Here is an 18,068-nt window from a genome sequence, read left to right as displayed (position 1 = left end):
CATGAAATCAATGAACAAGGAAATACATAACTTCCAAGAAAACTTAGGAGGTCTCTTACCACCTTTGGAAAGTCGAGGCAGACAATCAAAAAAAATAACCAGTGCCTAACCAGGAACAAACAGAATGTCACTCCTTGTGGGTGTGAATAAAATCCTGAAAGTCTAAGGTGGCAGAAATGTAAATGCACACCAGAAACATCACTGTGACTTACACATAAAGGGCTTAGAAATAAGTTAAAGTTGTATTAAATTAGTGACTGAATCATACGATAGGACAAGAGGAAATGGCCTCAAGTTGTGCTGGGGAGGATTAGACTAGATATCAGGAAAAATTTCTTTACTGAGAGAGTGGTCAAGCATTGGAGCAGGCTGCCTATCAAGATGGTGGAGTCGCCATCACTGGAGGTGTTCAAAAAACATGTAGACGTGGCACTTCAGGATATGGTTCAGGGGGCTTGGTGTTGGGTTGATGGTTGGACTTGATGGTCTTAAAGATCTTTTCCAACCTTAATGATTCTGTGATTCAGAAATATGAGTAAAAATACCTTGGGGAGCTAATGGACCATGATGACTGATTAGAATAAAGGTGGCTCAGCCTTGTTCTTCACACCTATTTCTGGTGTCCATTGCTTGTTTGCTTTGCGAACGCAAACCTTTTCTCATCCCTGTTAAATACACAGCTACAGGATTTGATGCTGAATTTTGTTCTGCCTCGTGTTAGTTCTGTAATGGAATTTTTATTGCAGAATTTGTTGAAAGACTTCAGCTGAGCCACATCAAACTTGTAGGTTCGTTAGCAGAGGCAATCATTCTGTAACTTTCAGCTAATCTGTCTGTATAATTTTTGCTGTCTAGGGAAGCATGTGAATCTCTTTTGTAAATACTTTTTCTTTTTTAGTTCCTCATATGAAGATTTTATTACTTGACAATTTGAAGAAGTTAAAAACCACCAAAATTCTTCTTCAGAAAAGTCATGTTTGTATGTGAGATTAACCCTAATAAATTTCCTAAAGAAAAAAAGTAATTTCTCATATTTTTTCTTAGTCCTATTAGTAGTGCATAATGGCACAGTTCTGGGGGATCTCAAGTGGAATTTGCTCTGTCTCTCCTTCCATAAAGATTTTGTAGTTACTAAGAAAATAGAAGTTGCCATACTGGGTTAAGACACTGATGTATCTAGTCCAATATTGTCAGCTGTTTCAGAGGAAGGTTCAAAAAACTCTGCAGGAGACAATCATGAAATAATTTGCCTACCGGATAAATGTCTTCATAACTTTTTCATAACTAGGAGTTGGCTTATGCTCTCAGACTTGTGGTTTTATATCCTTTCAAACTCCTGGATGACTGTGTGAGTGGATTTTTTTTTTAATTGTTGGGTTTGAGTCTGTGGGGTTTTTTATTTTCCACATAAGTGTCCAGTCCTTTGCTATGAAGCATGAGTCACAAAACTCTATGACTCTGGATGAATTTGCAGGAATAGTAATAAGAAAAACAAAACCACTAAAACCCATAAGCTTTACTTGTAGTTGCTGTAAGAAAATAATTGTGCAAGATCTCAGTAGCATTTCAAAAATTATTCTCAAAGGATATCACAACTTCAGGATTCTTTTTCTTCTGCTTTTGATTACGTCAGCCATAGCAACTTGCCTTTTTAGTGTATGTTTTTCCCTTTTGAATCCTGTAGCTTTATCTTGCTCTACTAGACCTACAGGATTAGTAGTGTGAGCCATATGTTGTACAGTACCAGGATCTTTTACTACATCAAGTCTCTTTTGGGCTTCCTAAGTTAAAGATGTGCCAGCATGCCTGTTGTAGTGTCCCTTTTACAGGTCTTAATAATAAACCTTTGCTTATTTCATAGGGCCATTTCTTTACCCACCAGTGTGAACTAGAGATGGAGCGGCACCAGTAACACTGAATTCCCTGGCTTTTAATCATTTATGTTACAGGCGTAATGTTCTTTGAACAAAGATTTTTGTGTTGGAATTGATATTCGTCTGGGAAGGAGAGGCAGGTTTCCAATGCTATGTTCTGCAGATGTTTGAAAAGTGCTTTTGTTTTTAAAGGTATAAGAGTAGGTGATTATATTCAAAATACAAATTCACTTTTCAGGTTCCTTCTGTCAAGTGCCAGTATTGGTATGCTTCTGAAGTCTGCTAGTTGTATACTTTTGAGATGTGGCCATACGGGACATGATAGTCCCTTGAAAAAGCGACAGATTATTGTACCAACTGAAGTACACATTTGGGTTTCCGAAGGACAGAGTATTACTTAATCAAAAAAATAACAAAAATCCAAGTCTTTGTGCAGTGAGAAATTAAATGCTTGTATTTCAATTTGATAATTTTAGAAATGACCTGCACTGATGGCTGATGCTCAGTACAAGTCCCTCAGCCATAATAGTTCTTGAGTTCGCTGATGGCAAGATGAGTTCCTTATTGCAGTGATACACAAACATCTCTCTTCCGTAGTAATTTAAACCTACATGAAAAACTTGGTAAAATCTCTGAAGTTACCTTCCTGAGCTCTGTGTCTCTCTTGCTTTGAAAGTACATAACCCTAATTTCTGTTGAAATGTACATAACAACAGATGTCCTTTAACTGTGTAATTATATTATATGCAGCTGATGCTATCCATGTGCTTTCATCTTTCTATGAATTCATGTGAGCCATAACTGAGTGTTATGGTTTGAATGTTAGCACTGTTGATTGAAGGCATTTTAAGTAGTGGTGGCTCTAGCCTCAGAGTTAAAAAGTAGTGCTTGCTTCACTAATATAAAGACAGATGTTATTTTTAAGTGTCTCCACTTGCACATAAGTTTTAACCAAACTTGACTGTTTAAAATACATAGTCACTTAAATTGATTGTTTTTGATCTGAAGTGCTGCAGGTATTGTAGAATCATAGAACAGTTTGGGTTGGAAAGGACCTTAAAGATCATCTGGTTCCAACCCCCTCTGCCATAGGCAGGGACACCTTCCACTAGACTGGATTGCTCAAGTATAAGTGTATGAGTGTATATGTAAGGTATGAAAGTGGTAACATTCCCCCTCATTTCTTTTCTGTGAAGAATACAGAATAGGTGGTGAGACAGGAAAACTTGGAACAAGCGTTAATAACAGCCGTTTCAACTTTCCTTCCTCTTCTTTAGTCATTTTACATCCATATGATATCACAGGGCACTCACGTGTCGCTGCACATGCTGAAAGACAGTAATATCGATCTGTGCCAGATTACTTGCTTGTCAAGTAATACTCTTTCACATACTGTATACACATGTATACAATTAGAATATAGCCATGTACAGCTATCTTATGCTGCTAAAATGTAGTCTGATCATGGTTAGCATTTTTCATTTACAGTCTGTTGCATTATATTCGGTCACTTTCCCATGAGGTATTATCTTCTAAATGAATCTCTATAGCACCTCATCAAATGTCTGTTAGAAATGTAGATGTGTCAATTCTATTCCTTTTATCATTTGTCACTATATTATCTTCAAAAAAACATCAGGTAAATTCATAAAGCACAGGGAGATTTGTTTGAATGCCTGAGTCGTCATCTCTAAGCTCTTGTGTCTGTAAGTAACTTTCCACTGCTTCCTGCACAGGCAGTTTTAGTAGTTTTGAAACCACAGAGGTTAAGCTAAGTGGCCTGTGACTCCCTGGATCTTATCTCTCTCTCTTTAAAGTGGAATGGCATTTGTAACTTCCTAGTCATTAGGAATCTCTCTCTCTCCCCCCTCTGTTATCAGTCAGAATGTACCTGTTTCTGCCCTGTTTTTATTGGGATGCTTTCTGCACTACAAGTCTGGGATCGTTTTCATACAGTAATGGAGACAGACTGATGTAGGGTCCCTTTTAATGAAATAGCTTGTTTTATCTGATTAGAGCCTAATACTAATCACCAAGTAAGAACTATGCCCTTAATATTAACAAGAAACGTGTTTTGTGAATGGGAACAGAAAAGAGGTAAGCTGGGTTCTCATCCAGCTGGGGCCTGTTCACTGACTTTACTTCAAAGACATTCTGGATTTACACTGATGTAACAGAGGGAAAATGTTAGCCGCTGATCATCTTCTCTTCCTTATAAAGTAAGCAGAGACTGTGAAGCCTTTAAGGAATACTGCTGGCTTTATAAATGTTTGCATCTTCATATGCATTGTTTTAATATAAAGGAAGCAAAAGAAAACTGTAACCTATGTTCTTGAGTGGATATCGTGTGAAAAGACCACTCTCTTAGGAAATAGCTAGAAGACATTAAAATATGGGTGAGACAAAAGAAATAGGTTTGAAGTTGTTTCCTATTTTTCTTAATCAGTTTTAAGAGATCCAGTGGTAAAGGGTAGAGTCTGAACAACTAAGACTTTTGCTGCTTTTCTACTTTTATGCTGCTAGCCCAGATTCATGTTTGACCCTCCTCATTACTTTCTCTCTGGGCTCACTTTTTGTGATGGGGCAGACAAGATGGGTCTTGATACAACCTTTACGGGCCTGAGGAAGAAGGGGTAAGAGAATATTTCTTAGGTACAGCTTTTTTCAGGGCAATATGCTGAGCTACTTGGAGTCCTAGTAAGGTTGTTTTTGTTTTTTTTTTTTATTCAAGTTGTTGTTTTTCAGTATTACTGCTGCTTAACATTTCTCCCAGAAATATTGCAAGTTGCTAACGAATTCCTAATCAAACCAGCAGAGGTTGTTGCCCACTTGCCCTGAAGTCATGCTCTTTCATACAGTCACTATCTTTTTTGTTTTTATAGATGGCCTAATAGCCCCCGATGGAGCAGTGAGTCCGGATTTCTTCAGTGATTACCATCTTCAGAATGGAGACCTGGTTGGGCAGCATCCCTTCTCTAGCAGGTAAATTGCTGTTTATAAAGAATGCATATAATCCAACAATGGCTATTCAAGTTTCTTCATAGGGCTTCATTTGTGTTGCTCAACAATTTTCGCCATCATAGCAGTGGGAATCGTTTACACTGAAAAAACAGTTCTCATCTGTCTACTGAAATACATGTTTCTTTTAACATATTAACATATGTGTTGTAATACATCATAGCTTTCCAAAAGCTGTAGAATAGAAAAGTAAAACTAGAACACACAACTAACTACATACTATGACAATTCCTCAAATACTATTCAGACGTTGTTGGGAAATACCTAAAGAGGGGCTTGAGGTGCCAATTACCTAGAAGACTTCTGTTTCCAATATTCTTAAATTGTTAAAAATATGCTGCCAAAACTATTTCTGTTTTGTTTGGGTTTTCTGCCTAAGTTTTCCCAAGGTATTCTCGGCTAGATTACTGATGACACTTTAAAAATTTGCTAGATGAGCAAAAGATGTTGGCTTGACTTTTGGGAGATGTTTTTCTGAAGTACCCCTCTGGTTAATGACCTCTCCTTCTCTGAATGTTAGCAAGGTGTTCCAGTTTGAATTTCTGAGTAGACTTCTCCCATGAGTTTGAAATAGAAAAGACTTAATTTCAAAGAATGAAATTTTCATAGATCCTGTAGCATTTAGGAAATGCCTTTTATAGAGCATGAATTACATGCACTCAGTAGCAGGAAATATTTCAAACACCTTACAGTCAAGGTACAGAATTCACTATAACAGTATGCTCTCTGGATGTGCCCAGCCCTGTGGTTGAAACTGTTTCTTTCCAAAGGCAGAATGTTATTTTCACCACTTACAACTTTATTCACCATTTGTAAAATATGAGTAATTCATAGTATGTACAGCTGAAGAAAAAAAAAATACAAACAAAAAACATTTTTCTCCCTTACTTTGGCTTCTTGTAATTGTTAAAAGGCGGTGGACAGTTACACTTGTTTGTTTCGTCTACCTGTGATGCACCAGAAAGCTGAACATTCAGCAAGGGAGGAATGGTGGTAACATTTTAAAGAAAAAATTAAAATAACTGAAATGCTCAGGTTAGGAAAAAAAAGTAGGACTTAAAGATGGACCTCTTGAAAAAAGGAACAGTTTATACTCAGTAAGGATCAAGTTCACACTAGTGTGTAACCCTTTGCGTGGAGCCTGTATTTGGAGAGGGGATGCTGTCACTGATAGTTTCCAAGTACGCAACCTTCATTTCAGAGTATGCAGGTGATGGAGAAACTGAGTGGAGTATGAGCTATATGCTACTCCTGGAATCTTAATATGTGACTTCCCACTTTCACCTTTAAAATAGATGCACAACCCAGGAGATGACAGATTTCTGTATGAACCAGAACATTGTATGGGTTTGTGGTCCCAACAGTCTTCATGCCCCCCCTGGAGGTAGGGAGAAATGTGTGTAGGGTGAAACTTGCACTCTTGTTTCCAGTAAACTTAGGTATAGCCCCAGTCAGGATGCTCTTGTTTGGCTAGAAAGCTTTCAGCTGTGGAAAAAAAAAACCTTGAGTGTTCTTTGGTAAAAGTTAACTTCAAATTTCAATGTCTTATCAGGGAGCTATGTTAGTAAGCTGCTTTTTAATCTGATTGTATTCTAACTAAAATAAGTAGCAAAATACATCTGGTGTATACCTAGTTAAATTAAGTATTTGTAGAATTTCCTTGTAATGTCTCCAAGGCATTTTGGAGGCTCATCTCAAGAAAGAAAACACAGGAAAAACTGCAGTTTGGCTAATGACAAACTTGGTAATTGACCATTAATGATAACCTCTGTGAATATTCAGATTTCTCATTAGATTTCGGCCTTGTAGGAAGACTTTTTTCAGTGTGACTGCTCCATGGATTTATCTGCAGTCCAGACACACGGTCTAATTGGAAACAGTGTGGACTGCTGCAAATGTTCTGTCCTATTTGTAACAGAGCAGGACTGAATTGTTTGATAGAATAGATACTGGCAGTTGAACAGTGAATCCTAGTTTTCAGATGTGTGTCATTATCGTTTTGAACTTCTTGGCGCCAGAAGCCAGGATTTCCTGATGCTTAGAGCTAATGTAAAATGCATTAGTGCTCCAAGGCATGAGCCATGGAATTGCCAGTCCCATGAGTTCGGAGAGTCAGACCCTCCCTTTTCCCAAATTTGAATTGGTGTTGGAAGGTAAAACCATACGTGCTAGAGAGCCTAATTAAAAATAATAGCAGCAAGTCAAGGCTCTTTTTATGTGTTATATAGTGTACATTTCATCCATACCAAAACATAATTCTAGGGTATTTTTATGCTTACAGTTTAAAGCTAACAAGAACCTTATGTCAAGGATTTATTTTAACCAGTTCCAGCTTTTAATAAATCAAGATTTTTGTTATAAAAATGGTTCATTTTTCTTTTATTAATATTTGAATATGCTTTCAGAAACTTTTTTAAAGAAAGCAGAGTTAGGAATTGCATAGACAACTAGCAAGTCAGTTAATAGTAACATTTTTTGTGAGTTCAAAGAGGGATGGCCTAATAATGAGTAGATGCCTATTTTTGGTCTTTTCATTTGTCATACTTTTTTTGTTATACATTTATTTGTTGTGCCTGTGTCTTCTGGTCTTGGCCTTTTATATTATGCTTTTTTAATTCTGTAATAGAAGCAGTTGTTTTCTAAGCAATGGGGTGAGTTGGGAAGGAGTCTTTTCCATCATTTAAGACCACCCTGTGAAATTTGAGGAAGGTGACAACCGTGAGCTGACTTCTTGCTACTCAACTTTGAATAATCTAACCCTTTCTTCTCCTTTCTGCACACCTGTGAAGAAGACTTAGGATATGTTAGCTCTTTAATTTCTCTGAGGTTATTTCCTACCCTCATGGCATGCTCAGACTGGATCAGGAGTCCCCCTTGCGTCCAGGACAGCCTAGCAAGACAGTCAGAAAGATTCACCTTTTTAGTGCCTGCATGTCACTGAGAAGCTGAGCTAGTGTTGAACCAGTGTTGGGTGCACCCAATACATTACTAGGGCTTACGTGTGTTCTGATCACCAACCTCATTTTTTTGGAGCCAAAGAAATGGGTCTAATAAGGAGAGGTTTTCAGGGACTGCAACCAAACTCAAGTCACCTTGAAGATTTTCACTGTAAGCAGTATTTAATAATACCTATGCAAGGGAGCTCAGCCCACACCTGCTGCCATATAGCAGATTGTTACACCTGTTATACTGTGTTGAGCAGACAGTGAAAACTGTCTGCTTCCTTGGTTGTAGGATGCTAGTTCTAGCAGAGGTCTGGAGCAGCATCTGCCATTGCAGTTCCACCATGTTACATTTGGGAAAATTCAGGGGAATTGGAGCAGCAGCCATATCCAGATGAAGTGGTTGACTTTCCTGTAACCCAGCAGGGAATCACAACCATCTCCTGTAGAGTTCCTGTCCCAGGAGACACTGGACCTACATACCTAGACCTGCTGCAGAGCCTTAGGTGGGTATGGAAGTTCTTTTTTGAAGTAAAGAGTAAAACAGGAGCTTAAAAGATTTAAGGTATTTATAGGCACCTGTGCTCGCTAGGGTAGCGCATCGGGGTTTTTTTCTCCATAGTTTTTAAGAGGGAAACATGTAGCATTAGCAGTACGAACATCTATGCATCTGGTGAATTAGGTGGAGTGTCTCAGGGGCTGCATTTTTCAAAGGCATTGCCTTCCCTTCACAGGGTTTCTTGGACTTCCCTTGGAAAGCTAGAGTACTTACTACTGTCAGACTTGACTGTCACCTTGCATGATCAATTCCTGCATCATAAAATACAGAACAACTTTGAAGGGAATTGTAAAAGTATCTAGCCTTGAATTCAGTTTGTAGACTTGCTTGCATGCTTGCTATTCTAGCCATATCCTGAAGCAAGCAGGAATAACTGTTTCTGGTACTAGTCAGCATAAAGGAGAAGTAGCACATAAGTGAAGACCTGGAAGGTTGGCGTTTTTCTAATACTAGTACCTTTGCTTTAGGGACCTAAGGCACTGTTAGATTACCAGAAACAAAGCATTTCTATCTCTATCTTGTGTGTTTTGCAGCTTTAGATTACAGCTCTTATTTCTGAACCATATTCTTAGTGGAGTTGTACTGTTGTGTGTGATGTCTATAAATAGCATTATTTAAGAATACAATGTACACAGAAGTGGTGATAAAATACATAAACACCATCTCTTGTGTTCCTCAAAGGTTTGGAGCAGAATGCAAACAGATCGTAAGGTATGTTTTCCATTCAGCAGAAAATACATGGCTGAGGGGGTTGTTTTGACAGCTTGTATCCAGGTTTTTTCATTGGCTAGGAAAAGACTTTTGTGATTAGATTACCAGCTTTGAATCATCTTACTGTCTTTCAGAAGCAGATGGGAATTAGGCATAGATTTGAAATTTTCATCTGTTATTAAAATTTGTATTCAAGGCTCCTGGTTCTGATAACTCTTAATATAGAGTGAAAGTTTTATGATTGTAGCAAACAAAATATCCCTCACCTTTGGCTAATGTGATGACAGCTTAGTGTCTGAGCTGCAAGGGAGAAAGACCAGATAAAAGACATCTTCAAGAATCTATGGTCATTTATCAAATTTTAATCACCTTCTAGAGACTAATTACTTAAGACACAAACATAATAGTGATGGCTAAATATCTTTTAATAGAGATATCCACAGTATTTTTCTTACCATTTAGGGAAGAGGCCACTTTTTAACCTTTCCCAGCTATAACTAGATAACGGTACAAACTTGAACTGCAAAAATTTTTTCTTAATATCTTCAACAGAGTACCCAAATCCTCTCTGTCTGTAGCTTTAGAAAGATTAATAGTTAGGAATGCTGGAGCTAGCCAAAACTTTTTTTTTTGTTCCTAAGCAAGTTTTCTCCAGCACAGAATCCTTTAACCTCATTGCGCAAGGGCAGCTCTGCTACATTTTATAATCTTCATTTTCACTAAGACAAGGCGTTTCTCTGTGTGCGCTGTTAGGGGCGTGTGCACTCACATCTCCTCTCAACAGAGATCTGATTGAAGCCTCTTCCCAGGAAGGAGTGAGGTTTGGCATGTCAAACAAAACCAGTTTTATAGGGTGACTGTCTCTGTCCTTGGTGGAATATCTTTCCTCTTGCTTGGCTTTACAGCCTAAAACTGTGGCTGCATTTCTTCTTCCTGCCATGGCAGGTCATTGTGATATTTTTGATATGTGGAGCCAGGGCCTTGCAGGCTGCTCTGCATTGACTTCAGTTAAGCTGTGTCTGTTGTTGGCAAGTATAGGCATGCATAACCAAGCTGTTGTCTTGAGTTGACGGAAACTGCAGCGATGTGGGCTTCAGTAACTTAATACATGGCCGTAGGCCCTGGTGGGAGCACAAGGAAGACTGTTACTGTGATTTAGCCTATCCCTATCTCCAAGCTACCAGCATGTAATGTCTGCAGTGCTAAAAGTCCACACTGAACAGCAAAAATAGTCATATCCACAGACTTTTTTTGCTTTGGTACCCTGATGAAAATCAGATGTGAATTCTCATGGGGGAAAGACCTAGGTCTGTATCCTTCCATTCCTGTTGATGCCTGCAGTGTGGTGTGAACTCCCAGTCATGAGTCACAGCTGAATAGCTCCTGTTCAGGTCAGGTACAGGAACTGCATCAGGTGCTGGCAAATACGCATTTGCTGATTGTTTATCGAAATGCTTTTAAATGGCTGTACCTGTAACTTACATCTTACATCGACATTTATAGCTATCTTCCATATAGGTCCTCATCTTCAATTAGATTAGCTGAAAGCAATCATATGTTGTACTTCTCAGGTATTGGAGGTAGGATTTCATCTTTTCTTTGCTTTAGTCTCTAAACCCTACATGATATATTGCTGGTATAAAGAACCTTCTTCCTAAAGAAAAGGCTGGAGGAGTTGAGGACCCTGCTATGGAGCATTTCTCATCCAGGTTGTATTTTCAGTAATGAGCAGAGTTTATTTAGAAGTTTGAACTTTCCTTTCCCAGCCTTTCAGTAGCTAAGAGCCATCTTGCAGGCAACCTCTGAAGGTGAAAAACTAGGTAGACAATAAAAGCAAGCTGTCTCAGGCAACCCTTTACAGCCATCAGTGGCAGAAGAAACTGCTTCATGGTTCTTGGAAAGATTAGCTTAGATAAAAAACATGTTCTGATGTGGGGTCTGTGCTACAGTAGAATTGAAAGTATCCGCATCTCTTTCCTCATCATTTGAATAGAGACAGTAATGCTTTCGTGTCCTACAGGTGGACATACAGTGAGTATAAAATCTTTTAACTAATGGAAAGAAAAGCTAATAAAGTATTATTACAACATGGTTCTACTTTCAAACATTTTACCATAGTGATATTTCTTAGTTCTGTGCATTACTTTTTCTTTTCCATACTTAAACTTTATTTTAAAAACAAAAAAAAAACCCTTTTTTGCCTTGGAATATGTTCAGCAGAGTTGTACTCAGCTTCTACCATTTGGACACTATTTAATTTGCATTTCCCAAGAGAATTTAATTAGGTTTTATTAGTAAATTGGGCCTATAACCTTGTAGGCAGGTTTTATTAGTTTATCACACATCAGTATTAGCAAATTGTAAATCCAACTGAAACGAATTTGAAAAGGCCTTGAAGAGAAGCCCAGAACCAATGAAGTTTCTGGAGACAAATAAGGGGGTGTTTTTGTTTGTTTTGTTTTGTTTTGTTTTTTTAACTAGCAAATGTTGTTTGTGATAGCAGAATCATATCTCTTTTTTTATCATATTCTGTTTGGTCTCCTAACTGCCTACATCTTCAGTTTTAAAGAAGTTAAATTGAATATGTTCAGGAGGATTTAGCTAAACTTCTGATATGGCTTTATATGCCTTGACGTAACAGAGTTAAAGAACACAACACTTGGACTACACAGCACTTACTAACTTTTCATGTGAAACAGGCAGGTAAGTTGCTTTTTGTTCATCAGTGCCTGTTCAGGTGGTACATATGGTTGGAATTAAGATCTTGCATCTAAAAGATAGTAATAAGGAAGCAGGAACTGCTTTTTTGAGAGTTTTTGTCACAGTCTGGGATAAGCTTATTGGAAGTCTTTACTTGATTTCTTCAGCTCCTGGATCATGGCCTAAATCAAAATTCACTGTATAGTTGTTTTCCTTCAGTACTTAAATGTGGGAGTGGTGCTTCATTGCTAAGAGCTTTTGAATGTGAGCTGGAATTTTTTCATGTCTAATTTATAATAGTTTGTTTCTGCACCAGTACTAAACTAGAGTTCTCTCTTCCCTTTCTCTTTTTTTTTTTTTTTTTAGGTAGTGGTCATATTCCCCGCTAGCTGTCATTTCATTAGTTTTTTCATGCTTTCTTCTCAAAGCCATGTTTATAGAAATTAAATACTGCAACCAGATGATATTATAATCCAGTTTACATGTCAGTAATACATATTTGACCAAATTATGCTGTTATGATGTGGACGGTTATTGTAGCATTTTTGAAAACCAGGAGTCTGATTATTCAAGGGGAAGAAGATTTTTTTTTCCCTATGAACCATATTCATCAATGAGATTTTACCAGGGTTTGGAGATCTGTGCATACTGCACCACTAAAGGATTGGGGTCCAGCACTGCCTGCAATTGATAATATCCAGATAAGGACAATATTCTTCATATACAGTATTCTTTATACAGCAACTTTTGCATGTGCTTGAGCACTTATTTATTATTCTGTTCTTAGACTGTATCAGGAGAAGCTTCCAAGCAGCTCTCCTTACATCTCCCAACACGCAGTCTGTACCCTAGAGAGCTGATAGTCAAGATAGGCAGGGAACCAAAGCCAAGGAGAAGAGAAGTTACTCATCCAAAGTCAGGTGCCAGAGCCTGGAGCAGAGCAGTGCTCTCCTGACCGCTCTCACAGTGCCCCAGTGACCGGACCACACCACCTCTCCAAGGTGTGTGGTCTGTAATCATGAAGGATCATGTTGCACTTCTTTCATTTACTGTAAGAGCTGTTTAATTGCTCTGAACAATTACACTAGTATGCTAAGAGACGAAATAGCTTGCTTGGGAATATTTTAAAGATGCAGTTTTTTCAGCAAGTTGCAGATGCCATTTGGAAGAGACTTGGCACTGAGGGTTTAATGCACTTTAGCTCTTTTGGAATGTAGGTTACTCAGGTCTTTTTCTCGCAGTCACTTATTTTACATTTTTTAGTTGCTTTTTATTTTGCTGTGTTCCACCTGCAGTTGGCCTCATTTAACCGACATGGTTTAGGTGGCTATTAAGAATTTTAAAAGAATACCAAAATTCTGTAACAGTTAGCTCAAGTACTTTGGAATGTCTTACCAAAAAATCCGCCAAGCCTGGGTCTGTCTCTTCTGAAATGTAACATTAATTAATTCCCACGTTCTGTCTGCTGCTCGTAGTCCCTCCAGATGTGCTACTAGGAATAGGCTGGCTCCCTGGTTACAAGCCATCTGGGCTCTGTAAACTGATTTGCACTTATATTAAACAATAAGTGAACAGAATGCGGAAGAGTTATTAAGGCAAATGTACATTGCTTATAAATCTTAAAGTAAAATATTAAAACGTAGTAAATGGGAATGGAATGTGCAAATGAAGACCTGCTTGTTTTTAATGAGTTTAGCTGTGACCTTCTCGATTTCAACCAAAAGAAAAGAATTTTATTTTTCTCTTTAAAAAAAAAAGAAAAGAAAAAAAGAAAGAAACTATAAAACTGCTTACAGAAGTATCTGAGACAAAAACAAGGAAATATAATGTTCTAAACTTGACTGGTCCAAACCACTCAAGCTGCTGTGACAGCTCATAAAACTGAGAGTAGTTTTTAACTGGACTCTGTTTTACATTGCCAGAGTGAATTTTCCTTGCAGGAAGTAGCCAGAAGGTTTATTTAGTTTCCAGACTGCTGCTTTGATCTTTCCATTCTGTCACTTCTCAGGTTACATAGCCCTTTTTCACTGCAGTAAATCTGCAACAGTTAATGAGAATAAAATTTCCTCCTTCTCACTGATCGCATGCTGTTAAATGCCAAACCACAGCCAGCAGCATATTTGCAGAATTCAGCTGCACTGTACAAAAACAGCACAATCAGTTTAATCTTGTTGTTTTTGTAATTCATTTTATTGAGCTTTCCTTTTTCAAGTGACCTATTTTATCAAGACAAGTTGGTTGTAAGGCCAGACCTGGAAGAAAGATTTAAAACTGTAATAAAGTGAAGGGTGTTTTGTATGTTATGTATAAGTATGCTCACAGGATTCAAAATTAAACCTACAATGAGTAGTTTTGAAAAGTCCTGTACATCAGTAGGGTATTTCGTATGGTTATTATCTGAACTGAACATGTGCTGCGAACAAGTCTCTGGTATAAAAATTAATGTAACATATAAAATTAATTTCTTTGCCAAATAGTTAAAATTGTTTTGATACTAAAATTTGATTCTTAGAATCTGTGTTTATCAGCTTCAGCCATTCAAGTATGATGACTGGACTACCCTTTTCTTTTCCCTCTGGAAAAATGACTTTTTTTTTTTTTTTAAATCTCATCGTTAAAAAAAAAGGCAAACATCTAGTTTAGAGAGTTTATTTGCCTCTGGGTTTTGAGCTTTTAAAGTTTGGGTTTTTTGGGGTTTTTTTAGGACTCCTTGCCCAGCCTTTGGCTTGGAAACATTTTATTGTTCGTTCATTTAATTAAAGTTGAAATTTTTGCATAATAATGCTACTCTGAGTTACAGGTCTCCCAGAAAATGTTCCACAGCTGTATTTGTATCTGGCTTGTTCTCTCATATATCCAGAGTTAGCCCTAAGAAAGCAAGCAGTAAGAGACATAGAGATTTACTTCCTTCTTGGTTTACACTAAAATCATCACTGATTTGGGATAGATTTTAACAAGACTTCACTACGGCCCTGTGTTGATATTTAAAAGTGGTTGAAATCTGGACAATCATCTATGGTGGTAAAAAATACTTAAAGTTATTAATCAGTAATAATGCTCCAACTGCATTTGCTGTGTGCTCTAGTGAACACTGCAAATCCCCTAGTAATGTTAACTTTCAGAAAAGACTTTGAAAGCTTTTATTGGCTGCAGCTATAAGTCAAAGCAGAACAGATTTTTTGACTCTCCTTCCCTCCAGCATCTGGATTAACATCCACATTGAGTTGCCTGATTTTTGGTGCTGAGCCCTGGAGACAGCACAACTATCAGCCAGTAGCCTGTTGGCAAGGGTCTTCTGGGCATTTGTGCCTAAGAGGGAACTTTTTTTCCCATTTTTATTGAAGCACAGAGCTGAGTGGCAGTGCTTGGACTTGAGGAGCTTCTATAAATTAATTTAAAGGAATAATTCTTCAGCTACAAGCGCTTCAATGCAAGGCACCGAAAACTTGCATTTCCACTTCAGCTGTTTATCTCAGAGGACATTTTCACAGTGACTCTGCTCTGTAACCTAGTACAGGAAGCAAGAAACGCTTCCCGTCTGGAAATGGGAAGGCTAGTCAGGAGCCTCTGGAAATCATGGACCAGATCCTGAGCTGATCTAGGCAGTGACACCAGTCACCTCTACAAAGTTGCTACTTCAGGATCTTATTCTGCTGAGGCTGAAGCTTCTGTACCCAACAGAACCCTGATGTTGCTGGAGCTCAGTAAAAGACATGCTTGAAACCTTCCCAAGCCAGACATATTACTAGTTTAAGACTAAGGCAACGCACTCTTCAATTTATGGACTTGACACACATATTTTGGACTGCGCAAGGAGAGAAGGGGGAGGGAAGGCCATCATCTTTGCTTTTTAGTGCTTATTCCTCAGGGCTTTTTTATTTGTTTTAGTTCTTAATTAATTTTTAAGAATTGGATATATCTAATCAGTGAGTTTGGCCAGTTGTTGAGCCAACAGCACAGGAGATGTTTCTGTCAGGCTTATAATGGAAAGTCAGAACTCTTGGTTTCCATTCCAGCTCTGACTGTGCATTTGACCTTTTAACAAATCCCGTAAAGAATAGCTGAGGAACTTCCCATCCACGTGGTGGAGCTGTGAGCCTGGGTGAGGGAATGCCAGTGAAGTTATCCCAATGCCCTTCAAAGAGACAAGACAGCCATATGAAACAACTTGAGTTCTTGTCTTGCTGTTTTTCCTCCCAGCTGTATTCTGGATTTGTTGCCTTTCTAGCAGATCAGAAATACTATTTTTTTTTTTCTTCCCTCCTCTTTGAGGGTTTTTACAGAATAAGCAAAAGTCTTTTCTGTCTACATCAGTCTAATTTGAGTCTTCTCATTACTGTAGTTTGTCCCTTTAATGTCTGGGGTGTTTTTTCTTTCAATACTCCAATGGGAAACTGAGGTCATGGAGAGAAAGAGCAACTTTCCTGGGATCACACAGCAGGTAACTGACAGAGCAAGAAACTGAGCCCAAGTCCCAGGCTGCTTTCACAGAGCTGGGATGGCAAGCTCTATGTCTTTCAAGCAAGGCTTTTACTGAATTTGGCTAAGCAAGGTCATTTGTTTTTAGTCAGTGCTTTCTTACTATTCATTTGGGAAATATATATTTTATTATTTTTTTAAATGCTGCCTCCCCACCAGTGAATTTTGGCATGCTTATTGCTTGGTGCATAGCTGGAGCCTGACACAGAAGACATAGTGCTCATTTCTCTTCAATTGTCAGATTTGCATTTGTTCATAATTAAATGGCAGAAACAGCAGTATTGTGCTGAGATACAACTGGGCACCAAGTCCAGAAGCAGCTGGAAACTTTAAGTCATTAAGTTGCACTGAAGAAAGCTGGATCACATAGGAGAGACATGGTCATATCCATAAAAGCTCTATCATGATGCACAAGGGAGCTAAAGTATTATTGCACAGGTTCATCCTGACATTTTCTATCTTTTGAGCAGATTCAGTATTAACTGTTTAAGGAACATTAATATTCAATGCTAACGTAGAGATGGACTTGGTATTTGTGGTGTGCAACGTCACAGTCCCTGCCATGAAACTCCACTCCCACTTGAGCTTGAGGGATAGAAAGCATGGGGAAAAAAAAGCTTCACAGATAGGGGAGAAAGAAAGTAGGGGCTGTGAGAGGCAGAATTTAAGAGACTTGTGGTTTATAGTTTAACGTCATTACCAGTAATGGGAGAATCTACAGTTACAGGACATTATATAAAGAAACACTGTTTTTTCTAAGGCTTCTCAGTTGTATGCTGTTTCTCCATAACCCATGGTTTGCGCTCTTACTCTGAAGGACAGAAAATTTATGGTCAGTGGAAACAAAACCGGAGGTAGCTGGCACATAGAAGTAAATACGATCATCTTCTCCATGTCTAGACTCTAAGCAAGGGGAAAAGCAACCAGTTTTATGCCACTTTCTGACGCCCTTCTCTCTTTCATGACTGATGTTATGAAAATTTGTTATCCAATGTTAGCTGACAGTGAGAACCAGCAGAAAGGCCAAAGAGTCCATGGGTTTCACAGGCTTTGAGCCTTGATTAAAGTGTGTTTGTTAGCTGGTTACCTGCAAAGGATTAGCTAAATATATCTTACCTGAAGATAATTTAAGAACTTGGAGGTCTGTGTTTATACTATGGAATTCAAAAACATTTCCTACTTCCTGTGCTTGAATCATCACTGTACAGGGACAAGGCCTGGATGCCCCAGCTCCCCCTGCTTTTCCATACCCTGGCCTCTGTGCAGAGGAGACCTGCGGAGGGAGGGACGAAGCTGCAGCATTTGCAAACTGGTCTCCTAGTTGGGCTAGCAGGACTGCAGCCTCTGCCGCATCCCATACGTGATTATACTGCCCTGCACTGCAAGCATTGTGAGACAATGCTAGACCTATAGTCTAGCACCTTTCATCAACACTTTTAAAAAAAACCAAACAAAAAACAACAACAAAAAAAAAACCACTGGGAGGAGAGAAAAAATACAGACTTTGCTGTGCTTGTCTCGAGAGGAGAGACTGGTGTACCGTTTCTATGGCTTAGGTACCTCCTGAGGGAAAAATACAGCCTTCGGTCTTCATCTGAACATAACTTTTGTCTGTTATACACAGGAACTTGAGAGAGCATTATAGATTACAGGGGTTTATGGCATGAGAGTTTATAAGGCAATATAGGATGGTAACTGTACAGTATGTTATCAACAGTGCTGTCACGAGTAGATTCACAGAAGGGGAACATTAGGACTTAAAGGATGCGCCGCACAAAATTCTGA

At 38.5% G+C, this 18,068-nt stretch overlaps 1 protein-coding gene across 1 annotated transcript in view; it reads left to right on the top strand.

Moving 5' to 3' along the window:
• The window catches only part of KIFAP3 (kinesin-associated protein 3), a 68,196-nt gene that overhangs the window by 44,073 nt on the left and 6,055 nt on the right, over window positions 1–18,068 (top strand). The window contains exon 18 of the mRNA XM_010295847.1: window positions 4,757–4,856. Within this exon, the coding sequence (XP_010294149.1) occupies window positions 4,757–4,856 (100 nt within the window). The remainder of the gene's footprint in view (window positions 1–4,756; window positions 4,857–18,068) is intronic.

Source organism: Phaethon lepturus, unplaced genomic scaffold (genome assembly GCF_000687285.1).
Source record: "Phaethon lepturus isolate BGI_N335 unplaced genomic scaffold, ASM68728v1 scaffold13921, whole genome shotgun sequence".
Classification (NCBI taxonomy): Eukaryota; Metazoa; Chordata; class Aves; order Phaethontiformes; family Phaethontidae; genus Phaethon; species Phaethon lepturus.
The sequence above is the reverse complement of the archived record's forward strand: the minus strand, read 5'-3'. Positions and strand labels throughout refer to the sequence as shown.